This window comes from Drosophila erecta, unplaced genomic scaffold (genome assembly GCF_003286155.1).
Source record: "Drosophila erecta strain 14021-0224.00,06,07 unplaced genomic scaffold, DereRS2 tig00000021-arrow-pilon, whole genome shotgun sequence".
Taxonomy (NCBI): domain Eukaryota; kingdom Metazoa; phylum Arthropoda; class Insecta; order Diptera; family Drosophilidae; genus Drosophila; species Drosophila erecta.
In genome coordinates this window covers 16,514,263-16,536,568 of record NW_020825198.1, presented here as the reverse complement: position 1 = coordinate 16,536,568, position 22,306 = coordinate 16,514,263, and the positions used below count along the sequence as shown (strand labels likewise).

The window sequence follows — 22,306 nt, the reverse complement described above, 5'->3', positions numbered from 1 at the left end:
GCCTCAAAATTAAATGGAAAAATTAAATTCTCTGTATAGATGTGTGTGAATATGTGTATTTTGTGTAGAATTAGTGGAAATTTATTTATGGGGACTTAAATGATTTTGGGGAACCGGTGGGAAACGGTACCTCTTATACTTTCCAGTGCATAGGGGAGTGAGAGGGCAATACGCGAACGTTTTGCTTTTGCTTTCGCATCGAGTGGAGTGAAATGAGCGAGTGAGAGAGTGAGTGAAAGAGTGCGAGAGTGAGTGGGATGGCGATCGGGAGTTGCTCCAAAAAGTAAAAAGTATGGCAGGCCCCTCCCCCTCGCGGCATAAACTCATGATTCAACGCAATTAATAATTTATTAATTGTTAGTCACATTCGAGCTATTTTCACGCCGCCAAACGTAACCAGGCAGCGACGCCCACGCCAGCAGCGCAGTCGCGTCGCGGCGCGACGTCACCGTTTGCATTCATTCACTTTTTCAGCCGAGAGATCAACGCACTTTGTGTTGATCCCACGAAACAATTTGCCGTTTAATGCACCCAAAAAACAAAAAATAACGCAAAAATCAAGAGCGGCAACAACACGCTGAACCCGTGAAGCTGCCACAAGAAATGCAGCGCACCGCGAATTATTTCGTTTTATTGAGTAACTTTTATGGGGAATTTCACTTTTGATTTTAAAACACTAGGAAAAGCTTCTGACTCAGCTATTTCTTAATTCAAATAAATTTGCTCATTTTGAGGCACAATCGTTTTAGAAAAACTGAGCAAAACACAAAGATGACAGTTTAAGTACTAATTAATATGAATAAGTACGAGTATTTATTCCATCAACTATTTATTTTTATATATTTGGAAAGGCTTATATAATTTTTATGTTTCTTCTCGTTAATAAGCAAATCAAAAACAAATAGAATGATCCATATTTGATTTTGATCGATTCGATAAGCGAGTGAAATAAAATTAAGAAATGCAGTTCCACTTGCATTTCGCCGCTGCACAAACTGCCGGCGCAGGCAGCGACGCCGACTGCGCGGCGGCAGAGGTGCAGCGAATGCAGTCGTAGCAAGTTTTGTCACTGATAGCGAAAAACGAAATAAATAAAAATAAGATACGAGCACAAAGCCATCGAAAGTTGGCCGCTGAGACATTGAAAATATTTCGTCGCCGTTGCCGAAAAAAGACCAAAATACAAAAAACATGAAAAATTATTTTAAGAAAACGTCAAAAAAATGCACAACATGGAAAAATGCAATGCGCTGCCCGTGGAGAAGATAAGCCCGAATAAACCAAATCGAAGTCCGAAAAAGAAGCGAAACCATCAGCGTAAATGTGTCGGTCAAATTCCTTGGCCCGAGCGAGGATGCCCAGCCTGGCCAAGATGCCTTTGGACCCGGCCAAAAGGCATCGCAATGGCCATCGCCATTCGCTGGGTGCAAGTACTAAACTCGTTTGAAAGTTGCAACTGCCGATTGGAGGAGGATGAGGAAGGGGATCGGGATGGGGAGGCCGGAGGGGTCGGGGTGGCCACAGATCGAATGCAATAATGTCTTTCTTTTGGAAATTATGGATTACCTCAAGAGATGAAGGCGGCGAATTTGCTGGCAAATTTGAAAAGTCCAAAAAGGTTCGGCCATCGAAGGTTAAAGTTCAATGGAAAGACATATCGAAACATTTTTAAACGTAGATGAAAGTATGAATTTGAATGGGTTAAACAAGCGATTGAAAGTGGTGGGTAGGCTTAAATGGTATTATATTTATCAAACCAAAATGAATAAATTTATTTTAGAGCGTTTTAATACTAATGGGCCGTCTCAAAAAACTGCATAACAATATCAAATCATTAACATTTAAGAATTCAATTCAGTAAAGGTCGTTTAAGGCATAGGAAACGGATTAGATATGTATATAGATTTTGTTATTTGTTTTTCAGAGAGTTAGTTATTATGTTATAGAGCAGCTCTAGCACTTGAATAATACCAACTTGCAATCCTTTCCGAAGGGAAAGTGCATCCGATTCTGATCTGCATTTCATAGGCGAAAAAAGAGAGGAAAACGTTTTCGTATATATCTTGGCATGACCAAAAAAACAAAAGCGAATCCGAATGCAGAAGAATAAAAAAAGACAAAATAAAAAAAAAAATAACAGAAACGAAAACGAGAAGAAAACATTTCTCATTGAAATTGAATGCAGCGACGCAAATAAACGCGAAAGGGACGGCTATAGGAGCGAGCGAGACGGGGCGAGAGTGCAAGCCAAACATTTGAAGATGCACCATAAAACCAGCCAACAACACACAACAGCTTCTTCCCCGCTTCCGCTTCCTCCTCACGCTGGAAAGCTGAAAACCCAACCATGCCCATTCCCAACATGCCAGGCAACATTAGAAAACTGCAACCCAGCGACGCCGACTGCGGCAGAGGCGCAGCAGCGGCTGCAGCAACGAAACTGCAGCGAAAGAAGCGAATGAACCAAGCGACTGCACAGTGGGCATTATGCGCGAAACTTGCACAAGTTAACTGGGATAGTGCATTAGTACTTGAAAAGGGGTTGAAGCACAGTTTAAGCTTAAATAACATGATTAAAATTTAGACTTTTGGAAAACAGTCCCAAAACAAAATTACTGACTTCTGACTTTACTTAAACTTTTTTTTGGTTAATGTGATCTAAAATAGAATGGTTTTTCGAAATGTTAGAAATTCCTTTGCAATCAATTATGAGTTCCTATTTTCCAAAAATCTAAATTGTTTAACCCCCTTCCAGTTTGTGAATTAATGCTTAAGTTTCAAAATAAACCAATTGCTTAAAAGGGACCAAAAAAGGGAGCACAACATTCGGCACAGCACCCACTGTGCGGCCAGCGAGTGTATGCATCAAAAAAACAGACAGTAAATCTGATTGTTTGGGGTAATTGAACTTTCTTAAGAAATTGCGACATGTACACTTTGAAAAGCTCTGGATTTGCGAGCGGCGGCAGTAAGGCAGAGCTGCAGTTGCAGCGGCGGCGGTGGCGGCAGCAAAAGCAGAAGCCCAGCAGCAGATACAACAGCAACATCATCGGTGGCAGCGACGTCGCAGCCGCAGCAGCAGCTGAAGCAGCAGAAGCAGCAGCAGCAGCACACAAATGTACGCCAATGACCGAGTTCGGGTGAAAGACCTTCGATAACCATCGTCATCATCATCATCATCGTGTCGTTGTTGCAGTTGCAGAAACTCAGCCGCTGGCAACGTCATTATCATCATCGCAGAGTGCGGGACGGCCACAGGGGGTGGTGGGTGGTGCCGAGTGGTGCCGAGTGGAGTAACGTGCCTTGCTCTCTGCGGTAGTCAATGCACTGTGCCCCAACAATAACAACAAAACAAAAACAAAGCGCGAGAGAGTGAGAGCGGAGTAAAATTGGAATTCATTGAACTAAATTTAGCATCTCTCTTACACTCTCTCTCTAGCTCTCTCTCTCTCTCTCTGTGGCGGGCGCGAAAAAGCGCGGGAGTTGTTTCCATTACGGCAGTGTGTACAGGCACAGACAGGCACACGCCTGGGCACACAAGTGTGCGTGCGTTTCGAGGTGCATTGCATTGCATGGCGAGACCTCAACTAAGGCTAAATGCGCGTGTGTAATGGTGTGAGCATTTGGGGGCTATTGAGATAGGCGCGTTAGAATCTCAAATGTGACTCTCAAACCGCGGAGCCTTGGCTGCTCGGAGCGGCACGTGTTTACAGTTCGGGCGGCACTGGGCTTTCAAACTGCCAATGCAACTGTAAATCGCACGAGCTGTTATTGTCGTTGTTGTTGCTGGCTCAGGGCAGCGGCGAAGGACAATCAACTTTATATAGTCGCGAGATCCTTGACTCTTCAAGAATATCTTGATATGGTCGAGGAACGGCGGCACAATTAAAATGCATAATGTGGGCCCTATTTAATTGATAGCTCACCAGAAGTTCTGGTGGAATTCAGTGGTTACATTTATTAGCTCAATATATAGAAGTAGATACTCGTGTTCATGTGGGAAATGGAAGAAATGTTGGAAATTAAATAGTTGATGATAATTGCAGTTTTCGATGGTTAAGTAATGTAATGCAAACCATAATCCAGACTTTTGACTATTAGGAAAGAAGGACGGACATAATTAAATGCAATGCAGGTGTTTTTAGACAAAATACATATAAAATATATCAAATTAAACATTTGAATTAAAATTTATATATTTAAAATTAATAATTTTGGCATTTAGGAAAGGAAAAAACAGTGAATTGCAGTGGGAAAGGATTAAAATATTTACTTATAAATTAGCACTGAGTAAATATTTTGTAATTGCTGCAACACTACAAATTATTTGTTTTTTACGATCTTCAGAATATTTTCGAGGATTCTAGATATTTCTACACTATTACTGCCAGCATTTGGAGCTGCAGCTGTTCCCATTTCTTGACAACGGACCAGACCAAGAGTGAATTTTTGTTTTTATTTGTATTTTTTTTTTTTGGCATTTTCGGCGCTGAAGTGAATGTACGCGACGTCAATGCACGCTCTGCGTCGGCTGAGAATGACGCGGTGGCAATGTCACTGATCCTGGCGTTGACCTCTGGCGGAGTCTCTGTGCCTCTCGCTCGCTCTCGCGCAGTCTCGCTCCCTGATTCTCGATTTTTGGGGGTTCCAGTATTTTTGTATACACAAGGAAAAATATAAATTTGTGTCACATTGCATAGGCAATCATATTATAAAGTAATCAATAAAGTCAAGTAGTATTATAAATATGAAGATTTTAATATTGACAGAATTTACCGCATAAAATAATATTACTTGGGGTATATATAAATATTTAAGAGATCATCGACTACATTTTCTGTAAAATCATTAAATTTTTCTCAGTATTCATTTTTGGCAATGACTTGGGCATTTTCGATTTCGTTTTCGAGCCTGATTTTCGGTTCTACGCGGCAGTGGCTTGGCCCAAGTTACTTAATTATTATGCTCGGAGCTTTTTTGGGCAAGGTCATTGAAAACCGTGTTGGTTTCGCCGTGTTTGTTGCTCTTGCTGTTGCTCTTGCTCTTTCAGTTGTTGTTGTTGTTGTTGTTGTTGTTGGTACCGGCAGGCGGCACTTCTCTTGCTGCTTCTACTCATTCGGATTGGGTCTTAATCAAGGTGAGTCACCTTGGCCTTATTTGCCTGTCCGTCTGCGAGTTTAGCTGTGCGTGTGTGAGTGCGTGCGCGTGTGTGTGAGTGTGTGTCTCACTCACGCATTGCCAAAAATACAGAAGTGAAAAAGCTAGCTCGCTCGCAAGGCAACAACAACCAGCAAGGCAGAGGCAGCGCAGGGAGAACGAACCACCGAAATCAACTCAACACAACTCAACTCAAGTGAACTGAACCCAACTGTTGCTGTGTTTTCTGCTGGCATTGTGGAAGGTCATGATTTTCGGCACTTGTATGGGTGAGCGACTTGACTCGCTGGCATTTGCCTTGCCTTTCTGCCTTTCTGTCTTTCTGCCTTTCTGTCGTTGTTTGCCCCCTCTGTCTCCGCCATTCTGCTGCCCAAAAGTTAAAGTGAATCTGATACGCGAAAGCGAACTGAAGCCGAATTCGATTTCCTTACTGGAGAGCTTTTTATGCGGCGAGTTCTAGCTGCTGAATCACCAGCACTCAGAATGTTAACGCTACCTTTATCACTAAGTAGTACAACTTGCAGCTATAAATAATATTTTTTTAAATAACCAAGAATTCAAATGATCTATTTTTTGAATGCCCGTTGAAATGATACACTGTTAAAGTGGCTAGAAATTAAAATTTCGGTTGTTAAGTAATATATCAAGCTGTATTTACGTTGCCATTTAAACAGATCAAATTGCAAGTGCCAATTTAAACAAAATATTAAAGACACATTTTCGAAGTGTTAATTGATTTTGTAAGCCGCTCGTTAAAATAAATATATAAAAATAAGCCACATTCTTTGGTACTCCATGGAAAAAAATTTTATATTTTCTGGAGGCATAATGACAGTCAATAATATACTCGAAATTCTATAAGTTTCTAAGCATTTTGTTTCAGAACCAATAATACTCTCTGCACTGATTTGGGTATGTGCAAAGTTAGAAATTTTTTATTTGAACTTACTTTTCAGTTTCAAGACTATTTTTATATTATTTATTATTATTTTTTATACACTATGTTCACATAGCCCATAAAATATTCAGGAAAAAACGCCTGTTAAAGGGCATTCGAGCTGCTAAACTTCCGACGGCTAAGCACTTGCCATAATTCACTGTGGACTGGCTCATCGATTAATCTTTTGCTGCTCACTGGCTTTCTGGGCACGTGCCCCGCGATCCACCGAGCCCTTGCCATTTTAGGCCTAATGGGGTAAATGTTTGTCATGGCTACTCTTTATCTTTCGTGCCTCTCGAGTCGAGCAAATGCATAATTAAAACCGAAAACCGAAAACTGAAAACTGAAAATCATACGCCGCTTATGGTTAATCGAAAAGCCACGACTGCGTCGGACTTGGACTTGCACTTGGCCTTGCGGAGTCGAATGCTCCGCTCTGCTCCACTCCGTTTTGTGGGGCCGGGGGCCTTGAACCTCAATGTGCCGAATTGTGTGTTGTGGGGGCAGAAGTTTAGCGTTGAGCCAGCAGTATGTGCTTTTGGCTGGGTTTTTTTCGGCTGATGTTTTGTTGAACTTGCCGCAAGCGGCAAACAATAACAAAAAACATTGAGAGTTGTACAGCCGTACTGCCGTTCAGAATGCCAAGAAAACAACGTAGTTACCAACAAAATGACGCGGTCGCAGACCCACAAGATCCAAACGTGACTTGAGGTTAAAAACCATGTGTGTTTGTGGGTATCAACTTCATTGGCACGAAGCATCTGCTGTCGGATTTTTCATAGTCACTTTAATATCATTCACATAGCTCTTAGAACTAGTTTTTTTGTCGTAAGCAGAAGGCCTAGGGCCACCACCACCCCCAACCCCACCAACACCACATTTTAGACAAGGCTGTGATTGCCCAAGAGCACCCAACCAATATTTCAACAATTGGCCGAGGCATCGAGTGGATTTCTTTTGATTCGTCTAAGGTTGTTTCGGTGTTTGTTCTGTTCGATTTTTATCAAGTATACGCCTCGTAGGCCGCTTATCAGTTGGTCAAAGCAAACAAGATCACGGAATGCCATTCACAGCTTAGCCGATTGGCCAGATTACTGCGGCTTTGGCCAAATTTTATGACTCTAGAAGCCATTCGAGTTTTGAGCTTGCCGTAAATCATGCTGATGTATGGTTTGAGAATGAGGAAGTACGAGCAGGGGGCTCAGCAAATAGACTTCAAAATGCACAAAACAGAAGTTATTGTTAGGTACTTTTTGGCTTTAAGTGTAAATATGTGTGACAAGGATGAGGCTTAGTGCATTTAGATAATAGCAAGAATTTGAAAACATGTTTTTTAAACTGTTTGCTATCCAATTTTCAAGGCTTTTATAAAACTTAAAACTTCCGCCACGACTATGTTTCGTGTGCAAAATAAAATAAAGATAGCAAATTAAAATGAGGCTGAGTTTCTTAATGAATATTAAAAATGTGATATAATTAGGAAACATTGAAATAATATATTTGCGTTCTTGATCTTAGAAATGTCTATATATATGTACAATCTACTCTGATTAAAAGGTGGTTTAACATATAACATTTGTTAGTTTTTCCCCATTTAGCATGATAATATAGCGATTATTTCTATAACTATTAACATGACTTATTTGAGATAGGAACCGCAAAGACTGTGGCCTTGCGAAATAATGAAATATCACAGTTTTCCCCACTAATTGCACTTTAGACTTTGTCACCAAAGAGTTCAGCACTTCCCACTCCTGCACCTGTGCATCCTGCTTATCTGTAAGCTTGCGAAGCGAAATCCAACGGATACCCGCAGCAGCAGCAGCAGCAGCAGAGATGGCATCAGTGGGGGAAAATGGCAAGAAAAGCGAGCACTTTGGGTGCAAATACGCCGGCAACTAGTATCATCTGAGCGTGTGTGCGCGGACATAGACAATACCTAGTATATATTTTGAATGGTGCGCTTTGTATCGGCCTCCGAATGTGTCTAGAGCTTCAATAGCAGGCCAGGGTCATGCGACATGGGAGGAAAACTGAACTGAACTAGCGCGAAACTGAGCGAACTCGTGCGGTTGTATCTGTGTGTGTCAGAGTGTCAGCGTGTGCGTGTGTGCGTGTGTGTTTGTGCGGGGTCTATTGATATTCGAGGGTTTGATGGTATGCGTGTGCTGTGTACGTAGTGCCCGTTATCGGAAGAAAACGCCAAAAGCTCGCGTTCATTGCCTTTGCAAACGTTTTCGACCCGTCCCTCCCTGCCGCTCACTATCTCGCTCACTCTATCTCGCTCTCTCTAACTGCCCTCTCCCTCGCTCCGTATCACATTTAGATAGTTTTAGAAGAACTTAGTTTTGGTTTTACTAAAATGTTCTACCCACCAAGTTGGGATTATCTTTAATTTAGGAAAGAACACAGGCTTAACTGGCTTGTTCGGCAAATCCCACTTAGATTTTTGTACAGATATTTTTTTCCTTGTTTTGGTTTTATTTTTGGCAAATGGGAATGGGGAATGGCAATGTTTGGTGAGGTTGGTCAGGGATTCTGTTGCTCAGCGGCAAATGGAATAAATTTTCGGAAGTACGTATATTCAGGGCCCTCAGGTCAGGCAGCAATATTTATTGCCCCCTTCGAAGGCCGATCGCCTAACTTTGACTTGCAAATCTGAATAACTTTTTTATCTCGTTTTTTGGTTTACAAATGGAGTCGAAAAACGAAACGGATTGACATATACAATTTACAAAATCTTAATAAAATAGCAAAATATAATTTATTTGCTGCGGCTGGCGGTTTTATCGATCGCTTCTTCACTTTGTATCGAATTCACTTAATTGGTTAAAACCCAAACTGAACTCCTAACTGGGCCAGCGCTTTGGGCTGTGAAATTCTAGAAGGGCGAGCATTATCCAAAATCAAACGTGCAACAAGTTTTCTTGCCAAATTGAAATTCAGCGAATTCGTTTTTTCCTCTATTCTGGGATTAGTCATGCCCGCATTAAAAATAAATAAAAGGGAAGCAGGAAAATGTGAATGACCAAATATTTATTTCAGTTATTGCACTGTAATGTATTATAGAATTTTGTAGATTCAAATAATAAATCATGCTTAATAATTCAAATGAAGTTAAAATTAAAAATGTATTCTTGCTAAAAATGTTTGGAAGTGATTTGAAAATACATAGTACAAAGTTCACAAAAGCACATAATATTTCTTACATAATGCGTTTTCCTACAAGTTGGTTGCATATTTGTTAGCTACCACAACACAAAGTGCTAAAAAAGAATGGAAAACCATCTAAATATATAGGCAATTGAAAGTATTACATTCTATAGAAAGCAATTTGGTAAACAAAGCAAGCGTTTCGCACATTTCCTTTGAAAACATGTCAAATACTCGATATGTTAACAAAGAAGAGCTTTTATTAGTACTTTGCGACATTATATTTTAGGTAGTCCACAAAATGCTGCTGCAGATGCTAGTCCCTTTTGGTTAAAGGATACTTTGGCTGCAGCTCCGGACACTTTTCCCAACCATTTTCCCATTTTCCACCCCGATCTTCTTCCCCCAATCATTACCAACACTTTCACGAACTTTCAAGTATGTAGCTAGACATACATGCGTCTATGTGCAATGTATGTGCACCGATGACGAAATGAATAGAGAGCTTTTTTTGCGCCATTCGCTTCCTGCATTCGAGGCAACTCCGCTGGCGCGGCGAATGCAACGCTGCGTATGAGCGATCTGCTGATCGAAAGGAAAAGCAAGGTTCTGGAAATAGCCACTTACCATCTCGAGCAAAAGTAATCCAATTGGCGATATATCCATTATGTTCCGGCAGCAGCAGAAAAAAAATGTAATACTTTATTGCTTCAAGTTGTCTATCAGTTACTTTGCGATATAGCGCTTAAATCCTAAAATTCTTGTGTAAATATGTATAAACTTTCAGGCACTTTTCTTTATGGGGGGCGGGGGCGTGGTCAGGGGAGGGCGGGAAGAGCCGACCAAAGGCTGTCAGATGCCACCAGATATTTGGATTAATTAATTGACATTTGAATCATAATGTAAGGCCACTTAAAACAGCGAGATTTTTTCGCGCGATTTTTGCTGCTTCAGAACTCTTTGTAACGCATTTTATTTGTTTGATATTTTGGGATTGCACTTTTGATCGCTAGCAAAGCGTTTAATTAGCGACGCGACGGCGGCGACGACGGTGGGCGGAATAGTCGGGCGGGCGGGCGGTCGAGCAGGCGGTCGGTCGGTCGGTTGGCGCGAACGCTGCAGTTACAGTTACGTTTGAACAATTGATTTTTGTTGCTGGCTATTTTGTTTTGTTGCTTGGTTTTTGTTATGTGTGTTTGAAAAGCGAAGGTTTTCCTCTTCGCATTCGAATCGCTCGCATCTGAGTTGCGGGAAAATTTGCGACTGTCCGTTACAGCAGTCAAAAGACAACTAAACGGCGAACAAGCGTATTTTTGCGCACAGCCACTGCGCTGCACTGAGACCCGCTCACGCTCACGCACACCAGCGCACCTCATCGGCAACGCCAGAAACGCTCAAGTTCACGCTCTGAACTTCAAAGCTCGTGAGCGTAAGCGAGGCTAAGAGAGCGGAATGCAGTCGCAGCTGCAATTGCAGCGAGAGCGAAAGAGAGTAGCGGAGCTACAGTGCAGCCTCTGTACATATGTACTTCGGAACTTAATTCAAACAATAATTAATTCAAGGCCCACAAATATGCCTACTTTGCTTTGCGTTCGATTAACGTAAAATACATTGGAAATATATGCGGCGGAAGCTCACATAGTTGGTATTCTGCCATCACTAAAAAGTAAATGCTAGCTTATACTCTATATAAAATTATATAGAATTATATATATTAAATTATATATAAGTTGCTTGAAATCTGTTTTTTGCCTACTCATTATACCCGTCACTCTCAGAGTAAGAGGGTATACTAGATTCGTTGAAAGGTATGTAACAGCTTGAAGGAAGCGTTTCCGTCCATATAAAGTATATATATTCTTGAATCGGGATCAAAGATCTTATCTAGAAAATTGAAATTCCATCTATATGCTATCGATATGTTGAAATTAACGGGTATCTGGTAGTGCGTTCTCTCTTGTTTCCTTCTGTGCTCATCACTAGTACCGAACTGATTATGTTGGTCTACTCAGACCAACAGAAGATTTTTTGTGTTCGTCACACCAAGTTTATATTAAACATAACTTATGGCCTGAAGGAACTATTTACCATGTTTAAGTGTATTATAATTATTATATTAATATATTAATTTACCGAAATTAACCAAGATAATGCGTCCTTAGTGTGGCGTGATTATTAACCGGCTATTTATTGAAAAAACAAATGGGTACAAAAGTGAGACTTGAGGGGGAGTCTTTGATGGCTCCATTACACAAAAAATATACAAAGCGTGCCCAAAATTCAACAAGGATAAAGAATGGAACATGAGAGCTGTCAGCTGCTTGCCTATGTGGTCTTTAGCGATGTCGGAATCTTGGGCAAGCCGAACTCATCCGTTTCAATGGTGCTCTGTAAGAAATGAACCTGTTACTAAGCAATCGAACTATTTTCCATGTAAGCAGCTTTATACCTTTCCAGGGACGATGCTGTCAGCTCCCGGCTCTCGACTCGGCGCCTCCGGGGCCTTGACCACGTCATCCAAATAGCTGGTGTCATCGTCCAAGGCAATCTCATCCCCTAGGGCATCCAACTCGGCCTGCAGGTCGTCGTCATCCACCTCGGGCATGCCGTAGGTGCGGCCCAGTGCCTCCTGCACCTCGTCCGCTTGCTCAAACATATCGGCCATGTCGTCTTGGATGTCCTTCGAGCAAAAGTAAACAAATTAATTTATAAACTGATTTCTGTCATTAAGCAGCTAACTATGCTTACCTCGATCTGGTCGATGTTGATCTTCTTGTACTCGGTCTTCATCTGCTTGACTCCATCCTTCATGGCGGCCACGGTGGCCTGAGTATCCTTTAAGGATTGCGCCGCGTAGTTGGCCTGTTCCATGTTGAACGACTGGTTGCGCAGAGATTCCGCCTGCTGTTCGTAGCTGTGTAGTAAACAAATAAAGTTCGACGTGGTTTAAACAAGTTTTAGAAGAGGGCACAATAAGAAATAGATTGTTCCTGTGAATTCCATAGGAAACGGAAACAAAGATTAGCAAATGAAAATCTATGTATGTGCAGAATGTGAAAATCTAGAGCAAGCGACAATGGAGCTGTGGAGACGAATCAATACTGAAGCAGTGGGTGGGGCATTAAACGTACGCCTTCTTTTGTTTGAGCACCCTGAGGGCCTTCTGTTTCACTGAGTTCTTGGCAGGACCTTCTCGCATCTTGGACATTTGTTCGCGGTATTTACGCAGCTCCGCTTCCAGTTTACTGATCTTCTCTTCGATGTTTGTGGCTCGGGCATCTACCTGGTGTTTATAATAAATCTTTATTTGCTTTGTTTTTCCCATGATGTCGACACTTACCCCGGCGATGCAATCGTTTAGACTTGGACCCGGCTCCTTGGGCTTGCCACGACCAAAAAGGCGATTCATATTGATTGGTTTTTTATTCTTTGTACAAAGTGCAAAATGTATGGGGAATTTTCGGGTTTTCCAACTTATTTCGTTTTCAAAATTTTGTTTGATGACTAATTGTCTTCTTCTTTTTCTATACCAATCAGCTGTTTCGAGCAGTGATGCCCAACACGTTGTGCGTTGGGCAACACTGTTTCACAGTGTGCAGATTAACTTTGTTATTAAATTTAATTTATCAGCAATGTTTTTATTGTAATTTACTAATAACATTAATTCGTACTGAAGTATTTTTTTGTGTATCTGAATACACGTGTAGTATTTAACGTATAAGTTGCACTTTTTATAGCGGTTTTTACTTAACACGATCTTAGTATTTTTCGCTGGGTATTTTCATAACGCATGGTGTATTTTAGTGCCTTTTTGTGGCTCGCTGGTATTACTTAAAGGCCGCGCTGCGGTCCTACCATTCGCATTGCAAATTAAAAACAAAACGCATCGGCGGGCGCTTTTGAGCTCTTAACTTCGTTAATTTCCGCCAATTAGTCAATTCGTTGAATTGCCAAAAGCAAGTGCTGCGGTTTCATAAATCAGCAATGCGTCGTTCGAACAGATGAAAGTGAATTTCAGCCTACCGGGCAGTGCGGTTTTCAACCATTTTCAATAGATGGATAATAGAGTGCTAAAAATACACAACAACAACAATAAAATTGGCAAAGCTTGACCAAACAAAACTGCGTAAATAAGGCAGTAAAATAATATAGCAGCATATTGGCCAGAAATAGGTCGGCGAAAATCCAATAAATCCGCAGCTGGCCCTTTGACGTCACGGCCCATCAGCTGTTTGCCCACCGGAGCACCCCACTTTTACCGCTATGACGTGCAGAGTCGCCCACTGAGTACAGTAAACTCCCACGCTCTGCAATCAGCACAGTTATCCCCAATGGACAGTTCCATGTACTACGCAAGGCAGCGAATTGCGGCCTCCACAGAGGCTAATGTCAGGGTCATCACTTCGACCATGGCCTCATCTTTGGCCAACGGAACAGCGGTTCCACGCGCCGACGACGGGGGCGTCTCCATGAACAACTTTTACCCGGCGTTGGTTCAGTGCTTCGGCATCATCATTTGCGGGTTAGTAGAGATATTGGGGCACTACTTCTCACCTAGATAGCAGCGCCACGCATCCTCCCGATAAGATTACCCATTTATTTTAGCCCAAACACGAAACACCAGGTGGCTCATTTGCATGCCTTTGTTCGATCAGGTACAGGTTTTCAATGTACAGATAGCTTGCTTAGCAGTAGTTACAATATCGGTTGCCACATCCCACGAAAGATCCTAAGTCGAACGTCTTTCGCCTTATCGCAACGTGCGGTCAAGAAAAGATATGTTTGCACTCGTGTACTTGTACAGTGACCAGCACTTATGACGGACACCGTCTCGATTCGGTTTCAATTTCTTTGATTTGTTTTCCCCCACTTATCAACTGACACTCGAATTTTATAATCTATGGCAAACTGCTATCTCACTGTCTGTGCGTACTCCGATTCAATCGATTGATTCTTCAAACAAACGTAGCAGTTATCTAAAATCAGCTAAATTAACTTTTGTTAATTGTGGAAACGAAATGAACAAAAAGAGATTTATTTGCGTTCAATTTGGCGTGTCCGTCGGAGTAACTAAACTAAAATTCGCACTAAAACTTAATTCAATCTATTAAAGTAACGATTTTATTGTCAATTCCCAATTTAAGCGCTAAGATATTTCATAATCAAACATCTTGTTGAACAGCTTTTGTCTCTATTTCTTTTATTTGTGCTGCAGTTCTTTTAATTGCGGATGCATTGCGAAAGAATGTTAGAGCGTGAAAAAGGTTATTCAAATTACAAAATTTTCGATTAGTCATTGCAAGTCGCTAACTGATATTGTTTGATCATTCACCTGAAAAATCCAAACTTTTACAACCTTTTGTTCCGGCTATTTAATAGTGAATATCTATGCTGCCACTAGCTGCATTGTTTCGCAATGTTTACACACCTATTAATAGCAGTTATAATTAAAAGCGTTTCATAAATCTGAACTAATTCCCGCCGGTAGTGGCACTTTTCCTGGGAAATTGCCGTGAAGCACCTATTAAGTTTGACATACAAAAAATTGCTCAATAACAATGGGGAGCGGCATATGTAGATATGTAAATTTCCTAGGTCCTATATCAATCATTATACATGCATCTAAGCCGAAACTTAATTGCCAGTGGGCAATAATCGAAAGTAAAACGTTTAGAGAGTGCGAGAAAAACGCAAAAACTGACTAGAAACAATTACAAAAATGACCTTGCAACACAGCGTTTAGCATTACGCTGTAAACAGCTTCGAGCCACTCCACCTGAGGCAATATTTGCACCGTTTTTGTGTGGATTGTGTAACCGCAATTACCGATTTGTCTACCGACCACTGCCAATTACTGGCGATATGCATGCCCAGGCAAACACCCAACGCCCGGCAGATGCACCTCCTCCAACTGTTCAATCAGCCAACTACTGATATCGCCCATACAAACTCGACTACAAAGTCGGATGCGATTATATGTTACTTAACTGTTCTCCCGCCGCGTTCGTTGGCATCTGACTTCAGAATTTTCTGCAGCACTTGCTCAGTCGACTAGGCAATACCCTCCCTTTAGTCCTTATCTCTTAATGTAAATTTAATCTTACTTATTCGAGATCAACACTTATCTCTTACACCTATTTATAATTCAAAGTCGAGCTTAAATAATATTCTAATATTTTTTCAAGGTATGCAATAATTTAATTTCGAATAGTAAATATCGTTCTACAGTACTTCAACTTTCATAACGTTATAACTTTAAATTCCTTACAATTTTCTGATGAGTACAAATACCAAGTATTAGTAAACGTAAATCATATGCCCATGTCAATCTTCGCAAAAGTAAATAAAAACCCTTTTGACACGCTATAATCAAAGGGTAGCCAAGTGATGCATATAATTCCAGTTTTAAGTGCTGCTCGTAATGCAATTAAAGTTTGTTTACGATTGTTATCGCATTGAAATTATATGTAAACCTTTTTTGATGAATCTTCGTTGTGTGTGCTCGCTGTGAGAATTTGATTGACTTGCTGTGTGCATTTATATTTGCGATTTACGGTGGGAATAACCTGATAACCTGCCACCAATTAAGGGGCCATAAACACCTCATCTCGGTTTGGTTTCAACTGTATCAAATGCATTGATCGCATGCCTACTATGTGCAGGTCTATGTGTATGCTCTAATCTAGACATTCGCAGGTGTTTCTCCATTGGATTCTGGGCGAGAGTTGCCCAAAAGGTCGCAGTTGAACCGCAGTTTTACAAAACTAATGAACTTGTCATTTGTTTGGACACGTAAGATGAATAATAAAGTTTTACCTTATTTTCTTGGAGTATATAAACGATATTTACCCGGTTGACTAATTTGGGTTTCGTTTCTCTCCACTGAGTTTCTAGAGCACTTGTTTTGCTCGACAGATAAATGAGCGAGGTAAATGAGGAAAATGTTGTTGACGTTTTCTTTTCAGTCTAGTTTTTTGTTTATGTATAAAGTCTGTTGACAAGCCTTACTCACAAAGAACACTTGTTAAAACATGTGGTTCAGACCCAAGGGAATGTGCAAGTGAAAACCCATATAGCGCTTTCATTCATTTTTACCAAGTAATTCACTGATTTCTTACTTATAAATATAAACGGAATTTCTTAAGAGAAGATCGTGAATTTCTCTATTTTTGCTCAATAATGAAAATATAATTTCATCTTTGTTTAGACACACTTATTATCAGTCATGTCCCGCTAAATAAAACATAGATAATGTCTACAAGTGTTTCACATTCCTAGGAAAAAGCATTCTCACGAGACCTATGACACTCGGCGCTTTGCAGAGTTCTGCCAATATTGGCAAGTGCAGTCTCGCAAATAATAAATAATAGATTTCTAGGTTTTCCCCAGAGCATGCTGGTTGAGTCATAAGGAAAGATCACTAAACTTGTTCGTTTAACGCAGGGGAAGTACTCCCTACTCCAGATTACCAGACAAATTAATTTGTCTCGTCGAATGTGACAGAAATACAGATACTCGCTGAAAAATAAAAACGTTTACAAATCTTTGTTAGTCCGAAATAAAACTGGTTTACGAGGGGATCACGTGTGGCTGCGGTGAATGTGTTTTATATGCATGTAGAGTACCCTGTACATATTAATTAAGAGTTTCCGCCTTTCCGACTGGCTGGGTTATTAGCATTATAAATAAACGCATTTCGATCAGGTGGGCGTGGCCCGACCCGCCTTTACAACCTGATTACTGCTGTAATGTTCTCTTTTTATCCGCTCCTTGTTGCAGTTACATTGCCGGACGCTTCAAGATCATCAGCAATGCGGAAACCAAGGGTCTGGGCACGTTCGTGGGCACCTTCGCCCTGCCCTCGCTGATCTTCCTGTCCCTGGTGGAGCTCAACTGGAGCGCTGTGAACTGGAGTTTCCTCCTGGCCATGCTCGTCTCCAAGGCGGTGGTCTTTTTCGCCGTGCTGATCATCTCGCTGCTGGTTGCCAGGCCCCTGAACTACGCTCGCGGTGGCTTGATGGCTATATTCTGCACCCAGAGCAATGACTTCGCTATCGGCTATCCCATAGGTGAGTTGATGCCGGAGAAACCTCGATACTTTATCCAAAATTCATTTCAATTCCATCTAACAACGCTTCCTTTTTCCTTTAGTTATGGCTCTCTATAAGGATGTGCACCCGGAATATGCCTCTTATCTGTACCTGATGGCTCCGATCTCACTGGCTATTCTGAATCCAGTTGGTCTGATCCTCATGGAAATCTCTAAGATCATTAAAAATAAGGAGGATGTGGTTCGTGTTTGATTAAATCCCTCTCTCTCCAAATATACCATAACTTCTTATCCTTCGTAGACCCGCAATCCACCACTGTGCCCAGAAACTTGTCCCGCGGAGCAGATGTCCAAGCGGAATCGCTGCCTGGGTGAACGGACTATTCTGGTTTTTAACACCCTTGTTGCCCTGTTCTTCAACCCATTATTGCTGATGACCTTGCTGGGTGTTGCAGGAGGTTTCCTGTTTCCCCACGGCCTGCCCGAAATGGTGTCCAGTACGTTGCGGGTTCTTGGCCAGAGCTTCTCGGCAACAGCATTGTTCCTACTTGGTCTGAAGATCGTTGGGGGGACAGGATCCGAACGAAAGAGTACAGGGTTTCTATTGCCAGGTGTTCTTATACTGGTTAAAATGTAAGTTTCCCGCTAGCTATGTATTTATTCAAAAGATTTACAAATGTACTCTCATTTTATAGATTGGTGCTACCGCTCGTAATCCGACAGACGGTCAACATTATGCAGTCCGGCCAGAACTTCAACGACACCACAGAGCTGAGCACTTTCGGCTTTCTCTACGGCACCTTTCCAGCAGCCCCCGGGGCTTTCGTCATTGCGACACAGTACAACATTGAGGTTGAATTGGTAATTGGATTGAAAGTGAATTCAAATCCACTTCCCATTATTTATGTATTCTCTTCGTTCAGGTTGCTCGAAGCATGGTGTTCTGTACATTCATCTCAGCACCGCTGATGTTTATATCAGCCAAAATGATATCGCTGACGAACCTGAAGCCTTTGGACTACCTCCATGAGCTGGACGCCTTTTCGTTTGACATCAGCGTGGCCGGCGCAGCTGCCTGTGGTATCATGCTGGCATTGTTGATCGTGACGAAGCGCTTTAAGCGAATGCCCCAGAGAATAACTTTCTGTCTAGTGCTTTCTCAGGTGAGATATTATTGCAAAATATATCAAGGAACGGGTTTATAAACAATAAACATTACAGTTAATGTGCTGCATAGGAGTAATCCTCTGGTCAAAGATGGAGCACGTCCATCGTTGGCCTTTGTACCTTCAGTTTCTCCTATTTAATATTGGAACCTACAGTACTCGTCTGTGGACTGGTCTTTTGGCAATTTCACTGCTCTTCCTGCAGTGTCGAAGCTTGTGCTTTGTGCTGAAACTATGGCCCTATATGGTAACTATCTGTGAATCTTATTTAACGACCTAGCTTAACTTTAATTTCCCTCCCTAGTTGGTTTTCGCCTGGGGAGTGCCTGCCGTATTATCTGTGCTTTTAATTGCCTTCGACTCGAATGTTATGTCGGGAGAGAAACATAATCCGAGTTTTCAGTACGGCAATGCTCAGGCAGCCATCTCCGTTTTCATGCTTGTCATGTGCTTTATAGGTAATGGAAAAAAGTATTTAAAGAAGTATTTAATTTAAATAGTGATGATAGATTTATATGCATTTGATGAGTTAATCCAAACCTGTCGGGTCTTTGGCTTAGGTTGGCAAAGGTTGTTAAACCATCCTGAGCTATCCTATAGGGGCCTGACAGGTCCTAAAATGATGCACCAAAAGTTTTCAATCTGATATAATCAATGATTATTACCTGCATATAATCATGTACAATGTTTTAAACTAATATACTGCCTACATTTTATTTTCCAGTAACCGTTGGCTGCTTGGTGCTGCACCAGCGATATAAGAAACGCTACGAAAAGTACATGACCTATTCACGTGAGTTGTCCAATCCGGAGTCGGGTAGGTACCTGAGCCCTAAACGTATAATAAATCTTTAATGGTTTCATTACTACAGAATCATCCGACCTGCACTCGACAATATCAACGACAAATCTTTTGAGTCACACGGATCAATCCTCCATTAGGCAAAGCGTTCGCACAGCTTCATATTCGTCTTCATCCGACGATGAGGATATGATACCAACAGCTGCGGGATTGCCAACCAGTAGGTCCATTGGTAATGCCAGTGGAGGAGAAAGATCGGGCGGAGGAGGTTGTGGTTCTGGCAATGGAACTTGCTGTTCGGGAGGAGCCCCGGTGACCAATTCTTCCACGACCAGCACCGTGGTTGTCGACATTGAGGATTTGTTGAATCGCACACGACAGCGAGCCAGTGGTGCCAACAATAAAGATCTGGACAAGATCGAAAGTGCACCTGCCACAGAAGAGTAAGTTATGACCAGATATTTGCTGTATAAATAGTGCAAAAACTACTTCATCTTGCAGAATTCGCAACCAAATGTGCAGCAGCTCCTTTAACTGCGGTCCTAGTACCTCGCGTCAAAGTTGTCAGACTATTATCGAGCGATATGAGGACCAGAACAGAAGGGGGCTTGAGCCCCTAGAACACCCGAGCGACGCTGATGAACACCAAACTTTGAAGCATACAGTGCTTTTGATCATTTTGCTGTGCTCCATGTTTGTCGGTCTGGCAGTGTCCATTTGGACTTTGGTCATGGAGGGGATGTCGGGCATATATCTGGAACTGAGTTTCCTCGATGCTTTCCTCAACTTTGGTCAAGGCCTGATTGTGTTGGCCGTGTTCATCACCGACATGGGCGAACTTCTAATGCCAGTTGTGAAACTATGGCGCAAGTTATGGTAAAATCAAATATTGCAAACTTAAGAACTTGCTTTTAAGTATTTTTCTTTAAAGGTATGGAGCCAATGTGGTCAGTCTACCGCACTGGTCAAACGTACGGCCCGAAACCAAGCATATTTGTGAACAATTCCGCAATCATCACTTGGAGAACTGCAAAAAGGATATTGCAAAGGACCGAAGGTGGGCATCGCCAACTCTTACAATATTCTTAAGTTAAACAGATATGAGGAACTTTTAGAAAGATATTTAGTTAAGTTTCCTTTGGTAAACATTTTATTTTAACCCGTCTAATTGTTGCAACCCTTAGAATAGTAAGCAGCAATAGGAATAGTCATTTGGATGACAATAATTTTTAGTTTCAGTTAACTAAGTAAGTATGTCTGTATACAAATTTTCATGGAACCTATGTAGTTAAATATCAGCTTAGCACTTTCTTAGCTTAATCCTATCACTTTTAATGCTTATACTTATTAAGTTGCTTGAGCTTGACTAAAAGATCCTGGTTGTGCAATCACTTACTAAATAAATTCTGTTCTTTTTCAGATGGCGCATTCGCGTGTATCGCAGGGTGTTTTACGGCACCGAGTTCGTCAGCTGGCTCATTGAGGTGGGACTGTCCAAGGATCGAATGGAGGCTGTGCATTATGCCCGACATCTAGTCGATGGCCGGGTCTTACGACACATCAACAACGTTTATCACTTCGAGGATAAGCTGCTGCTGTATAATTTCTGCAGTCGCATATAGATGCAGCTACTGTAAAAATGAAGAAACTACGCCAAATTTAGCTTGATTTCCTGTTTAGTTTATCTTGAATGTAATTTTGACTGCTGTGATTGTACGCCAAACATGCACGCACACACAATGCAGTCAGTTGTGTGTGGGTGACGGTGATGGCGAGTGGGAGGATGAGCTAGTGAATTTGTTTATATTGCCCAAGTAAATTGCTTGGCAAACGAAAGTTTATTTTTTAAATGTTTATTACTAAGTAGTTGACTCAGCTGTCAGTGGCATGAGGCTATCAGCTAGAGCTTTATATAGTGCAATATAGAGTACTGAATGTAACAAAATATGCAAGTTTCCTAAATATTCAGAATAACTTTGTATTTTAAGCGCCATTCTGTGTCACAACTAAATCGAAAACTGTGCATAAAACGCTGTAAACGAATATGTCTATATATACACACATAGTATAGTAAACACCCATGAATAAATATATATATATATATTGCATATATACCTCAAGCCGCGAGGCCCAAAGAACAAAACACTTACCATGCATTTGTGTCGCATTCAATTTCAATCCTGATTTGCATTGTTTTCTTTCAACCGCCCCTTTTGATATCTGTTGTTTTGTTGCCTCCATCCGAATCTTCAGACATTTAGACATTTTCGATCGGCTTTTGGTCTTGCACGCGTCGCTCAATCTGCGTTTTGCGTGTCCAAAATACCAATCTCCCTTAATTCCGGACACCGGCAACTCTACTAATTGTTCGCCAACCATCTTCGATTTATTATTCTGTTAACGATGCCTATAGCTATTTTTTGGTATGCGCCTGTCTTCCATAAACATTCCCGGAGAGAAGTATCGCCAATCCATTGAAGTTCTGGTTTGTTTGTTATGCTAAATGCAAGTGATTGTAATATGCGGTGGCACACTGACTACCAAAAGCATTCACTGATATCAGTTGTACAAGCATTAATGTATTAACGACTCATCGGGGGGTTAACTCAATTGCGCTCCACTTATTAGTTGGATGCATTTTATTCTATAGCCAGCAGTTATGCTTACAAATGTTTTGGCCTTCGGGAGAAGTAGTTCATGACAGTTACTGCCCCATATGAACATCGGAAATTACTATTTATATATGACTGCAGTTCAGTCATGGGCAAAAATAATATATAAGTACAACTGCAGAAAATGAGTCACTCAGGAAAGGTTTTCTAGCCTTGGATGGCTCTTTCTAAGGGTGTCTTAAATTCTGTACCATTATGATTCAAAATATTCTGCTTGGTTAATAGTAAAGTTCTGCTTACTGAGTTAACTATTATTTATTAGTAAACAGAAAATTCTAGCCTTGAAGGGCACTTTCTAAATGACTTTTTAACTGAGAACCATTATGTTTTAAAATATTCTGCTTACTCAAATAATACCTTTATACA

At 41.3% G+C, this 22,306-nt stretch overlaps 3 protein-coding genes across 4 annotated transcripts in view; 1 reads left to right on the top strand and 2 right to left on the bottom strand.

Moving 5' to 3' along the window:
• The window catches only part of LOC6546194 (ecdysone-induced protein 74EF), a 59,487-nt gene extending 48,895 nt beyond the window's left edge, over window positions 1–10,592 (bottom strand). The window contains exon 1 of the mRNA XM_015158515.2: window positions 9,878–10,592. The gene's annotated coding sequence lies outside the window, so the exon portion shown is untranslated. The remainder of the gene's footprint in view (window positions 1–9,877) is intronic.
• Window positions 10,593–11,407: 815 nt separating this feature from the next.
• Window positions 11,408–12,971, bottom strand: LOC6546192 (charged multivesicular body protein 5). Its single transcript, XM_001972885.3, has 5 exons — window positions 12,591–12,971; window positions 12,382–12,533; window positions 11,999–12,164; window positions 11,700–11,930; window positions 11,408–11,638 (listed from the first exon to the last, which is right to left on the bottom strand). Exons 1-5 carry the CDS (start codon window positions 12,657–12,659, stop codon window positions 11,576–11,578), a joined length of 681 nt encoding a protein of 226 aa, XP_001972921.1. The 5' UTR covers window positions 12,660–12,971; the 3' UTR covers window positions 11,408–11,575.
• Window positions 12,972–13,069: 98 nt separating this feature from the next.
• Window positions 13,070–21,413, top strand: LOC6546191 (integral membrane protein GPR155). 2 transcript variants are annotated; one of them, XM_015157615.2, is made up of 13 exons: window positions 13,070–13,772; window positions 17,030–17,319; window positions 17,402–17,541; window positions 17,602–17,933; window positions 17,996–18,161; window positions 18,224–18,463; window positions 18,522–18,713; window positions 18,771–18,924; window positions 19,191–19,259; window positions 19,339–19,711; window positions 19,770–20,144; window positions 20,200–20,325; window positions 20,689–21,413. In XM_015157615.2, exons 1-13 carry the CDS (start codon window positions 13,582–13,584, stop codon window positions 20,888–20,890), a joined length of 2,850 nt encoding a protein of 949 aa, XP_015013101.1. In that variant the 5' UTR covers window positions 13,070–13,581; the 3' UTR covers window positions 20,891–21,413. The 2 variants fall into 2 exon arrangements, with proteins under 2 accessions (XP_015013101.1, XP_001972920.1); XM_001972884.3 differs by having other exon boundaries at window positions 19,191–19,283.
• Window positions 21,414–22,306: the final 893 nt, after the last annotated feature.